Source organism: Nannobrachium achirus (genome assembly GCF_963921795.1).
Source record: "Nannobrachium achirus genome assembly, chromosome: 20".
Classification (NCBI taxonomy): domain Eukaryota; kingdom Metazoa; phylum Chordata; class Actinopteri; order Myctophiformes; family Myctophidae; genus Nannobrachium; species Nannobrachium achirus.
In genome coordinates, this window is record NC_137827.1 from 17,924,595 (window position 1) to 17,938,211 (window position 13,617).

Genomic DNA, 13,617 nt, shown 5'->3' on the forward strand with positions numbered 1-13,617 from the left:
CATGTAAATATGGGTGCACATTAAAGGGTTTCAAACTAGTTTTTAAACAACCTAAATCTCAGGTGTGTCATAATGAACCCTGATCATCAGTGGGTGTATTATGTAGATCCAGTCATTCTGTCAGGGCTAAGTTCATTCCCTATTACTGGTTTGGATAAACGAATGTTGTTACCGGTTATATCCACAAGGGGGAGTCCTACACTCATTTCTTGATGTCAGCAGCACACCAAAGCCAAATTGATACACTTGTATGCTGCTACTAATATAATCAAATCACATAAGTCGTCACTTGGTTATCAGTCATAAGAAAGAGCAAATTAGAGTAGGCTGCCACTTATGTATTGCACTCATTTGAACACATTTATTCAATCCATTCTGAATATAGGATGAGTAGCCTATTAATGGATATAGGCCTATTATAGCCTACATTTGACACTAAACGGCCTTACCGGACTCCTGCAGGATTCAGGAGTGTCAACCCTGGATTAAGCCAAAGGTTAATATTGGGTTTAGGAATATCCTAAATTTAATTTAATAAATAACACGTAAACGTCACCTTTCTTGGAGCACTCAAACACCAGCTTCCATGTTCTTGGTGTGCAGAGAGAAGTTCATCTTCAGATCTTTCAGTCATTTACTTAGTGCCTACTGCACTTATTGCAATTTTGATGTATTTGCACATTAGCCTACTTGATTTCCAATTTCCAGAATAGGCTAGGCTACTTTTACTTGTACTCCGTCTCGGATCCAAATTGTCCACTAAATTTACGTGAAAACTTTAGCTACTATAGTTATTTTGTAGATTTTGATTATTATTACAAAACATATAGGCCTACATTAACCACTTCAGCCCTACAGGTTATTTCGTCCATTTGAAAATAGGCTAGCCGATCTGCAAGCTCACAATGCGAGTTTGGAGATCGCCTATTTTCAAATGATTTTTAAACATTTGAAAACTTGAAATAGGATATTCTGCATAATGAGTAGACTACTGTCACTTCTACTTAAAGTTTTTGATTTGATTTTGATTCCAAATATAGGCCTATTACTTTAGGCTATTTTGAATTCCGGACTTTATACTTGTAACAGTAGGCTATTTCTACATTGCAGTAGGCCTATTGATCGCACGTAGGCTACGACAGTAGGCTATTATATCACTTATTGTCAACAAGTGATTGTCAGCACTTTAATGGCAACAGGCGACACCGCCGTACTAAAAAGTATACATTACTAATTAGGCTTAAATAGTAGGCTATAGGCTAGTGGCCATTGGATCTCAAAGACCCCATGGGTCCCTGAGGGAGTTCCAGGGGGTCCCCAGCTAGATGATATAGGAACCAAATGGACCCTTATGGGTCTGTAACACTATACAGAGAGTGTGTAGGCTACAAATGGAACCAAATGGACCGGCCAATTTGTAGGCCTATGCTAACAGAGTTCAATTAACATTGATTTTACAATATGGGGTCTCACTTAAGAAATAGAAATGCCATTAAATGGGGGTTCGTCCGTATAGCCAAATAATGCATGTCCAACTGGGGGTCCTTGAAATTAAATGGTTGATATAGGCTACATGCATCCGTAAAAATCTTCTCTTCAAATGGCTAATAAAGTGTCAATTTGGGGGTCCTTGACATGAACTAGTTTGAGAAGCACTGCTGCCTGTCAGTCAGACCCAGGACGCTATGAGGCCGCATATAGCCATGTGTTTAGCAGATGGGAAGAAGCGCGCCCAATGTTTCTTATGGAAAAGGATGTTGCTGCAAATGTAAAGTCACGAAAAGCTCAACTTTAAAAGTAGGCCTACAAAATACCAAATATGAATGCCATTCTGGTCTAAACAAGGCGCACGAACTATAGGCTAGACCTGGCTGCAGCCCAGTAATAGTAGGCCTATATAGGCTCATATTTATTATGGACACATTGTTTAGAAAAAATGAGTAAATCCGCATCATTACATATAAGAGGTCTAATAGGGCAGGCCTATGTCCTAAATTTGATGTGTTTTTATTCGTTTTCTTTTTATGCCATTCCTAGTTGAATACAATTGCTGAAAATATGAATTATTTCATGATTGGTCCCAAGTTGGAGCTATAGTGCTATTAGTCAAAGATTTTTGTATTATTATTTTTATAATGACCACCAATTTTATTTGAAAACGGGGAATATGCCTATAACAGGGCAGATATTTATGCTGAAGCATTTCATTGTTAGGCCTACTATATTCGTTTTAAACGACAAGCTGAAAGTTGACTTAAAAGCCTGTTTGCATAGGATAATTTAAAATATATTCAGTGTGTGCAAATATTGCTTCGTCCTCGTCTGGCGTCTGCTGCCATGTTTTGAAAACAAAACGAAATCGTCGCCCGCGCAGGTGGCAAGACTCAAGATGTAGACCTATTTGTTGAGGTGAAATAAATCATAAAAAAGAAGATTTTTTATTTTATTCATTTATTATTTTTACTGATGGCCGCTCAGTAAATGAACTGAGCTCGATTGGCCTTGAACCACCAACGCCTCGGGTGTGCGCTCTTAATTGGTTCATATCATACCTTTTCCGAGGCAAAACTTCTAATAAATACTTAAACCAATCAATCTAATAAAATCAGATCTTATAGTATCGTGTCTGTTATGAGAGGTCAGGCCTAAATATAGGCATATACATTTTAAAACATGACTTGGGCTAATTTAGGCCTATATGTCAAAGAAACCACACTTGCATAATTCTCAAATGATATCATGATGTGGTAACATTGTAGAATATGCCCACTGATCAATGACACTGACTGTTGTAGGGGGAGAGGAAAATAAATCCAAACAGTTTGTAAAAATAGGAGTAATATATTCTCTAGATAATTAACTGTTTTGGGGAGTGTCATAGCCTACATCTGCATAATTCTGGCATATATCATCATGAATCCAATGTTGGTCCACTTGGTTGCAGTAGAACTACATTTAGGCTACTCAAATACTGTTGTAGGATACTTAAGTACACGTTTTAATACTCAGTATTTACTCCATTACATTTCAGAGTCAAATACTTTTACTCCACTACAATTATTTGAAATGTTGGTTTCTACTTTGATTTTGATTATTATTGCAAATCATGCATTAACCGCTTCAGTCTCGGATCAACACGTTCTGGTATTTGAAAATAGACAATATGGACCTACAAGCACACAATGTGCGTGTGGGCTTGATAGATCGGCTATTTTACAAAGATTTCTATGCATTTTGGGACATGCATGCTGCAGAATGATTACTTTTACTTTTGGTACTTAAAGTTACTTTTTTTGTACATTGTAGTCTTGATAGCCTATCAATAGCCTATCAATAGGGCTATCAATGATAGGCCTACTTTTACTTAAGTAAAAACAAAACGTGAGTATGCCTACTTATTCCATCATGCCTGGTTGTGTGCGTTTTCCTGAAGTGGGCTCACATGCAGGAGGCAGGGAAGTGCAGTGATGTAAAGTACATTCACTCAAGGTATATTGTACTTTCGAGTATTTCTAATTTATAATGCCTTTACAGCTCAGATGCAAATATTGCCTACTTTCTGAAAACTATAAACTATAAAAGATTACTATAAAACATACATTAACCACTTCAGGCCAATACATTTCGTCCATTTGAAAATAGCCGATCTACAAGCTCACAATCGTGCAGGGCCTCTTGTAGATCTGCTATTTTCAAAAGATTTTTATACATTTGAAAACTTGAAATAGGACATTCATGCATAATGAGTAGCCTACTTTAAGTACATTTTGATGCCAACTCTGTACTTTTACTCGAGTAAATGTAGAATTCCAGACTTGTAACCGAGTATTTCTACATTCATTGCAGTATTGATACTTTTATTTTTAAGTAAAAAAGTTTGAGTATACTTTTTCCACCACTGGGGAAGTGTTGAGGAGGAGGAGGATGAGGAGGAGGAGGGGGCGGATAGTTTTGATTTCCCCAACATCGAGTCTTAGCCAATAATGTGGAGGGATGGCGCTGTGCGCATCTCAGCTGGCAGACATTTAAAAAGGAGACAGTCCGGCGCTGGAGCAATTTGTATTAAAACCCCCCACCAGCCTCCGTCTATGGATGGACCCGCGCGCCTCCCTCCCATCCAGACACCCACCAGCAGTGCGCTATAGCTGCTCTGTGGCCGCGGACTGTCCACGTTATTAGCCGGAGTTATCATCATCTCCCCCTCGGAACCGTTTCTAAAAGGAGCCCGCACGGAATCCATCTGGTTTGTGGCTATTATACGTGGATGCTCACAACTGCAGGTGAGTGGATTTGGATTAGAATGTGTGTAAGGCTATAATAGGCCAGAGTTTCTCAAACTTTCAAATGTCAAAGGTCTCCCCTTAACTCTGACAGTGTACGAATGGAACCAAATGCACACTTATGGTTCCATTTGGACACTGTAGACTTGTAGGGTCAAATATAGACCGTCAAATATAGACCCCCTCAGAGTCTCTGGAATCCAATTTGAGAACCAATGCTATATATAGGCTCAGGGACCATGACTTTTAAGTATTGTCTGTTGAATTTTGATTTGATTTATTAGACGTCAACATAAAAAAAGAAAAGAAAAATAGGCTATCCGACTTATTTCCATGAGTATCAGATCCAATTCAGAATAGGCTTCTCCCTTGAAAATGGAAACAATTATATTATTATTATTATTTAATTGAACTTAACTTGAGTATACTTAAACACGATCATGGTCACTGATCACTAGTCAACATAATTGAAAACAGGGTAATGCCAATAGGCTTGTGGTTGTATCCATGCGTATTGCGTAATGGCACAGTGCGAGGAAAAGACCGCATGCCGCATTTCCAACTCCAACAGTCAGAACGTGTCAATTGGGAGATTATTATTATTATTATAGGCTACATTAAATCTCCGTTCTGTCCATAAATCAATTACAACTAGTTCTAACTGTGCGTAAATACGCAGCGTAAACCTTTGGGTGGTCCTCAGCGGGTCCCATTCCCCCAGCGAAACGATTGATTGTCAAATCTAAACCATTAGCCTATTTCATGCACAGTAGCCTAAACACAACTAAAACCTAAAGTCAAAAACAAGAATGGTATTATGCTCATGTTCACTGTTCTGATCTCTATAGTCATGGGACATCGCAGTCTGACTGTCATTTGGTCCAGAATCCCAAAATGACAGACCATAACCATACCCATACCCCATCGGAGTCGGACCAAAATCATGTATTTACAATTAAAATATCCTCGTCCCCGCCAGAGATCAAACATCTAATCATGACGGTCTGTGTGGCTTTATAATGCGTAACGGGTGTCCTTGAAATCAACAAGGTTTTCGAACATCACTGGCGTTGTCTGTCCATCAACAACACTCAACACAGTGTTGAAAAGTTAGCCTAATATAATACAGGCGATCAATCATTCCTTATCTGTCCCGACAGGATGGCGAGTTCAACGCGTCTCCTCCGCGGCACGGCGGTGCGCGTCCTCTGCGGCGCGCTCCTCATCCTGGGCTTGCTGTCCTCTCCCGCGGACTCCAAGAGGAACCGGGGAGGCTCGCAGGTCGGCGGCGCCATCCCTCATCCCGACAAGAACAACCCGAACGAATCGGAGCAGCAGCCCGGGCCTCCGCCCCAGGCCGGGGGAGGAGGAGGAGGCGGAGGAGGAGGAGGAGGCTCCAGGCGGAGGCATCAGGGCTCGGCGGCCGCCGCCGCCGCGCCGCCGCCGTCCTCCACCGCCGAGGAGGTGCTGGAGTCCAGCCAGGAGGCCCTGCACGTCACGGAGCGCCGCTACCTGAAGCGCGACTGGTGCAAGACGCAGCCGCTCAAGCAGACCATCCACGAGGAGGGCTGCGTCAGCCGCACGGTCATCAACCGCTTCTGCTACGGCCAGTGCAACTCCTTCTACATCCCGCGGCACGTGCGCCGCGAGGAGGGCGCCTTCCAGTCGTGCTCGTTCTGCAAGCCCAAGCGCTTCACCACCATGACGTTCACGCTGAACTGCCCGGACCAGCAGCCGCCCACCAAGAAGAAGCGCATCCAGCGCGTCAAGCAGTGCCGCTGCATATCCATAGACCTGGACTAGAAAATACAAGTGTTTCTCCAAACCTTCACATTTTGAAGGTCTTCCCCTTAACTCTGGCAGGGTACAAATGGAACCAAATGAACCCCGTCGGGGTTCATTTGGTTCCATTTGTACACTTTCAGAGTTATAGACTTGTATGGGTCAATTTAGACCCTCCCCAAAGGAACCCACAGCCCCTGGAATCCACTTTGAGAACCAATGGACTAAAAGGAGGGAGATTATGTGATGACTTTTGTGTTCTTATTGTTCAACGACTGGATCAGAGAAGGAAGAATATACACAATCTACTATATCTCCATCTGGGGATATGTTCCGACTCCTGAGGATACATACAGATAGAGCAGCTGGTTCCCAAACACTGGGTCGGGACCCATTTGTGGGTCGTGGACACATTTTTATGGGTCTCGTAAAAACATTTTCAAAAAACATTCCCCCCCAAAAAAGCTAATAAATAAATGCAATGATTTTTTCCAAGTAATTTCATGGAATAAACCAAAATCTAAGACATTCCATAAATTAGAAAACAAATGTTTACGAAGTAGTAATAGACGATCTATGACAACAAGCGAGCAAAGTGTTGAGAGCGTGTAGATCTGCTATTTTCACTGATTTGGGTCCCAGGAAAAGGTCTAATTTCTCTTTTGGGTCTCGGCTAAAATGTTTGGGAACCACTCATATCACTGAGATAGAGCACATGCACTCAAGTCTCTTCTTACATGAGTGTGGACAGATCACATGTGGACAGGCAAGTTGTAAAACAGACTTTGAACAGTCTATTTAACATTTTATTTTCTCACCAAACTAGAAAACGAGAAACATTGCACGGGAGATCTGGAATGGGCACGTTTTGTTACGCACGGCACTCACATATACCAGCCTAATACATTGGACCGTTTTATTTAAGTCACTTTGGACAAACATAACCCATTGTGACATGAAACTTCCCGTCTACATGTGTAATTTTGTAGTCGTACATGTTTATATAATGATTGCTTAATGGGTAGTTTCCACTGTGTGGAGTATGATGGATGAGTGGTGATATTATTCAATGTGATGGGATGTTATGGCATGTTAAGTGTTCTCTATTGATTCCTGTTGATTCATATCCAGCAGTGGTGGGAGAAAGTACTACATTGTTGTGCTTAAGTAAAAGTATCAATACTGCAATGTAGATATACTCTGTTACAAGTCTGGAATTCAAAATGTACTTGAGTAAAGGTACAAAAGTATTGGTATCAAAATGTACTTAAAGCACCAAAGTAAAAGTAAAAAAATATATTTGAAAATAGCAGATCTACAAGCCCACAACATGTCGCGATGCGAAGCGTTGGGAGCTTGTAGATCGGCAATTTTCAAATAGCCTAGGTGTAAAATATGGCTAAAGTGGTTAATGTGTGTTTTATAATATTATAATTTATACCTGCAAAGTAACTAACTAAAGTTTTCAAATAATTGTAGAGGAGTAAAAGTATAATATTTGGATCCAAGATGTAGTGGAGTAGAAGTAAAAGTACAAATACCTCAAAATTGTACTTCAGTACAGTACTTGCGTAAATTGACTTAAGTTACTTTACACCACTGATGGTAGGCTAGCTAGTACAGAAAAGATATGCCCTCTCGATCAGCCTACAGAAATCGTTGTCAGGCAAATGCTCTTTTGACGAAAGCGTACAATGTACATGTCTTGGTTTAGGCCTGTTATAGGATATTGTTATTAAATAGTTGTAAAATGTAAAGCCACCATTGATGTTGATTTATTTTCTTGGGAGTAGGCAAAAATAAATAGGCTAGTCTGGAATGGTTGTGGACTGCTTTAGCCTTTTATTAGGTGTCAGCTTAAGGTGCAACAAAGTGCCTAAAATGAAAGAGATAAATCATCTTTTTGTCATTTACGCATCACCCAAAGTATCAAATAAAAGCACACTGCCAAGTTTTCTCTTCCCTTGAGCCAACCCTTGCTGCGGTTTGTACACGTTTATAGCCTCTCTTACGTGTTGGAAATACATTTATTATAAAAGTACGGACATTTACGAGGAAAGAGGGGGAAAGAAGAGATTACTTGCAGTCCAGAGAACCTTTCCAACCTCTTGGACCGTCATTCAGGTTCTCACTTCTGTCAGGATTCTGGAAAAAAAGAAATGTCTACGGTCCAGTACCTGTTGGTATGTCTTTACACCCAAGCATTTAATAGGCCTAGAATTGTTGAATGCTTTAGCTATTGAAAAATAGCAGATCTACAAGCTCACAGCGCGGCACCGAGTGCCGCGCTGCGAGCTTGTAGATCTGCTATTTTTTGGAAAAAGTCGTGAAAATGTGTGCAAATCTTTGAATATATGTATTTTTAAAGCGAAGGTTTGTAACTCAAATTTTGCTTCTGGGTGGTCCCTGGAACTAGATATTTTGAGATGGGGTTCCGTGGCCAAATAAATATCATTTTGGGGGTCCTCCACATGAAAAGGTTTGAGAACCACTGACATAGTAGTCTCTCAAGAACAGACCAACTGAGCTCCAGTTAAGTGAAAAGGACCTTTTCTTTTACGATGGCTATAGCCAGATTGCTAGGACTTTTTGGTTACCACCGCGCTCTGACTCTACTGGTGCGGTATCCCTTTAAATCAACATGTAGAAGGAGGAGGATGGATCGCACACAGTGGCAAGAGTTGTTTTTTCTTTATTGTTGCATTTGCATGGATGAGAAACAAACGTTTCGGCTGTAAGAGAAATATACACTGAAGAAGGCTTACAGCCGAAACGTTTGTTTCTCATCCATGCAAATGCAACAATAAAGAAAAAACAACTCTTGCCACTGTGTGCGATCCATCCTCCTCCTTCTATATAGCCAGATTGCTGACATAGAAACAAAGGTTTTTCAAAAAATCTTAGAAGGATTCAAAAGACACTTATAGAATCGGGTCAAAATTCTAATTTTCACGATTTTTCAAAAATAGCAGATCTACAAGCTCGCAGCGCGGCACTCGGTGCCGCGCTGTGAGCTTGTATATCTGCTATTTTTCAATAGTTAAAGCATAAAATAATGATACACAAAATGTACCCGTTCTAAATGGGTTAATATATGACTAACAATATGCCCTAATAATCAAATGGGGGTTTCCAGTTGTGAAAATCTCTTCCCCAGTGGAGGGAAGTGTTTCCGTCTGTCTTTCAATGTTATATGAGATACTTAAAGTGTGGTTCCTGTGGAAATAAGCCTCGGCTTTCTAGGATCTCCTTTTAGTTGACCTTGTACCAGTGATTTGTACTGTCATGAAACTGTACTTTTTTCTATTGCAAACTTCTAATAAATTCTTCAATCAATCAATCAATCAATTTCAAAATGAATCCATAAGGCATTATGTGTTTTCAGGGTCTGTTCATTTTAAGTCTTGCTGTCAAATTATCCACACACACACATTTTCTTTTTAAATTGAATATCGAATCCACATCTACAAATAAATCTCCCAAGACTAAAGTCTGTCAGATGAATGTAATCACCTTTATTTGGCTTAACCGTCTCTTTCTGCTTCTGAAAGTAGGGTAAAGTGTATAAAGTAGGCTAGACTAGAAAAGTTGTGTCAACACATCTTTCCATTCCAAGTGTTTCTTTTAAGAGTTTGTATAGGCTAAATCCATGTTTGAATTAGGGATGGGACGATACGTGATATTATCGTTTATCGTGATAAAAAACATGGACAATAATCGTATTGTGGAGATTGAAATTTATCGTGATATCGTCCTCCGTCATGCACTGGGATCAATTCACCTTTTATTTGCCGAGCTGCATCACTTAAACCCTCTATAATTGGTAAAAGGAACTTATAATATACGTACTTGATACAGTCTTTTTTCACTCTCTAGCCGATCTACAAGCTCACAACACGTCGCGTTGCGACGCGTTGTGAGCTTGTAGATCAGCTATTTTTTGGCAAATGTTCTGCCCCAGGATAATGGATTTGATTATCGCGATATCGTAAATCGCGATTTCTTTTTGTCACAATAATTGTGATATGAAATGTTCATATTGTCCCATCCCTAGTTTGAATCCATTCCTTAGATTTTTGTATACTCTCTAAAATAATGACATTAAATGATAAGAGCACCTACACAAGAGCTGCAGAGAGCTACATGGCCATTTGACAGTGTAGGCTACGGGGTGGAACAACTTCTAGATGAGCTTCAGCTCAATGTGTTTTTTGGAACACATTTCAAGGGTCAAAGATCTGAAGCTTGTGAAACATCTCGTCTTCACACAAAACGAGGAAAAGACTTATAGGAGGGTAAAAGCTTAATGTATAGTCCATCGCACACTGGCGTAGCTTGCCGATAAGTTCAGTCCTTGTCGGTAAGCGACACCGTTGTAAAGAATAGGCTATAAATTAGACTCGAGGCTAATAAAAGGTGCAGTCTCACTATAGATACTATTACAACCGATCCCGTCTCTGATGTCAAAGCTCACGAGTTTTCAGGTGATATGCTTAATTGATTCTAATGACACAAAACAAAATAGCTCTATCCACATGCAGTCTAAAACAAATTTAAAAGCACCACTGATTGTATCTGCAGTTTAACCTGCGATTTGAGTTCTAAAGAATATCACTGGGGAAACATCTTGGCATCAACATTCAAGTAACGTCCACATGAAAGAATATACCTTTCATCCGTCAGCTTCTTCAAGTCAGTTTACAGCAAAACTCATATAAAAATACACCCTCAACGGGAATAAAGCTGATGTTTTTTTTTTTTTGGCATAAAATAAACCTTTCTTTACATAAATAGAGGCTTATCCCTAAACACCCAGGGACATTAATGTTTTGTTCGACGACACTTAAATCTTACATAGTGAAAATAAAACATTTCAGTTCAATAAATATACTAATGCTCTCTTAAAAAGTTAAACAAACCAAAAAAGGATGTTTTCATCATGAGGCGGCACAATTCATACATCTTATCATTTGCAAGGAAATCATATTGCATATAGGAAAAGAGGTGCCAAAAAGTGCAATACATCTGAATTATGTACACAGTTACCATAATGGGAATGTGGCATAGCTATTAGCTACTTACATACAGCTTTTGACACACAGGAAAGTGCAGAGGACCATGATATACAGAACATAATGACAAGAACAGCATTCATTAAGAGGGATTAACACGTCTATATAATATTATGCTTAATGTACTGGGTATTGCTACAGGGCCAATTAAAGATCTGTCAATTACTCTCCTTTTTTTTTGTTCCTCTAGGCTTTGAGCGTGAATGCCTGTGTGTGCATGTGTGTGTGTGTGTGTGTGTGTGTGTGTGTGTGTGTGTGTGTGTGTGTGTGTGTGCAGGGACATGCTGGGCCCCTGATTCAGCACGGGAAAAAGAGAGAGTGCTATAGAGAGAGATCTCTCTCTATAGCACTGCTGCTACTCAAAGATTTGCCATTTCAGATCATGACAAGTGACAAGCCAGTGGGCCAATTACTGTACATGAGTTATAGTTCGTCGTTGTCGGGTGGAAACCTTGTATGTCCAACACCGTTTGTTTTGTATTTATCATTTAAAAAATGATTTAAACTAGTGAAAACAGACGATCTACAAGCAACACATGTAGATCCGCTGTTTTCACTACTTTTGTGCAACAGCCTTGTATGATGAAGCAGGGCTTTGCTTTGCGAAAAAAATGTATAAATTTGAAACTTGGAGATCCGAGGTTTCTGCCCGACAGTGACGATTTACTTTGTTGGCCGCCCAGCCCCCAAAATGGAACGAAGGCCGACATTTAATTTTTAATTTTTTCCTAATGGCCGGCCTGGACCGGCCGGGAATGAAGCGGCCGTTCATTTGAGTTGTCCCGCTTTTCCCAATGGCCAGCACGTCCCTGCGTGTGTGTGCGTGTGTGTGTGCTGGGGCCTAACACCGTCTGGCGCTCTTCCAGGAGAGGTCAGTCTGGTGCAGTATACACAACAGAACATACTCACCAAACATCCACCTAGTGAATAGCACGCACATGATTTCATTCCATGTACAACGTGTCTTTCATCTTGGACACAGAGCGTGGCCCCAGATCATATTCCTTTACAGGCCCTGTGTCGGCAGATCACAACGCACGCTCCCCCCGCTAAACTGTGAAACACAGACATGAGATGTATTTATACGACTCGTAATGAGCCATGGTGGACGGAAAAGCTGTTTTGTTACAGAGAGAGAACTACGCTTGGCTATTGCTTTCGAAACGGGTACCTCTAATCATTCTTGGAATACTGCCTTCTGAGTTATCGGTTCTGTCAACAGTGACATTCCTTTGCGCAAACATCACCAGACAGACATATTTGTTTACATAACACGGCTATAACACAGACTAGTGTGCAGTATTTTGCATAATCTAACTATGACGTTTCGAATATACATTACGTTTAGTCTTAGACGCCGTCTTTGACGTCGAACCTCTACAGGAATGACTAGGTTTTCAGGCTCTGAGAGGATATGTCCCGTGTGAGGTCGTCACCGTGGGCCATGTCAGCTGGAATGGTTGTGAACCCAGCCCGTCCCACGTTGACCTTTCGCAAGCTGGGCACGCCAAAGGTCGCGACAGGCTGAATGAATGAGGTCGACCTTTGAGCTTCAGGACTCCCATCACTGCGGCAGTGTCAGCCGTCGCAAACCCCCCTGCTGGCCGGCCGAGGCGTCTTCAGAGGAGGGGTTTTGTACCCTTAAGCAGTGGTTCTCACCCTTTTCTGGCCGCGACCCCCAAAATAATCATATTTTAACTGACGAGCACAGAGTTGAGGAATCACATTTTGTGTAACACGGTTCTATTGTGAAAATAGCAGATCTACATGCTCACAACGCCTCGTGCTGCGAGGCGTTGTGAGCATGTAGATCTGCTATTTTTTACAATTTCTGCCTCTACAGGTATTAAAAAGTCCTGAAATTGTCACTTTAGAAATGTGTGGATACCCTCTATGCACTTAAATATTATGTTGGTTTGTTTACTGTTGAGAGAGAAAACAACGTTGCACATTAAGTTAATCATCTGGGGACCCCCCCCAAAAAAATAATTTGGGGGTCCCGGCCCACAGGTTTGAGAACCACTGCCCTAAAGGCCCCATCATCTTCAGAGGAGGGTGTTGTGTACCCTAAAGGCCCCATGGGGTCCAGCCTCAGGGAAGCGACCCTGTTTTCTGTAGGTGGAGGTGGCAGAAGGGGAGGCGGCGGTGTTCCTTGGTCAGTTGGTACCGCCAGGTACGGCAGTGGGTCTTGTGTGGGTCCGGTGATTTCTTTTCTTTTATCTGTGGGTCCTAATCCTACTGTGTATATACTTTGTTGACAAGGGTCCCCCAGGGCTCCATCCGTGGTCCCCTAATTCTTTCCCTTTACAAAGATGAACTCTTCTCTAGAAATAGCCAATCTATAAGCTCACAAAACATCACGACGAGGACACCTTGTGAGCATTTCAGATCGGCTATTTTCGCCAGAAAGTTGAACGCCTATTTCTGCCGAGTTACGACCCCGTCATCATGACATGCCCAGAACAGGGATGCTATGCCAGGGT

At 41.2% G+C, this 13,617-nt stretch overlaps 1 protein-coding gene across 1 annotated transcript; it reads left to right on the plus strand.

Moving 5' to 3' along the window:
- Positions 1 to 4,160: 4,160 nt before the first annotated feature.
- grem1b (gremlin 1b) lies at positions 4,161 to 6,083 on the plus strand (the record flags this gene model as incomplete). The annotated part of the gene is made up of 2 exons (XM_080750472.1): positions 4,161 to 4,280; positions 5,441 to 6,083. The coding sequence occupies exon 2, from the start codon at positions 5,442 to 5,444 to the stop codon at positions 6,081 to 6,083; it is 642 nt and encodes a 213-aa protein (XP_080606598.1). The 5' UTR covers positions 4,161 to 4,280; position 5,441.
- Positions 6,084 to 13,617: the final 7,534 nt, after the last annotated feature.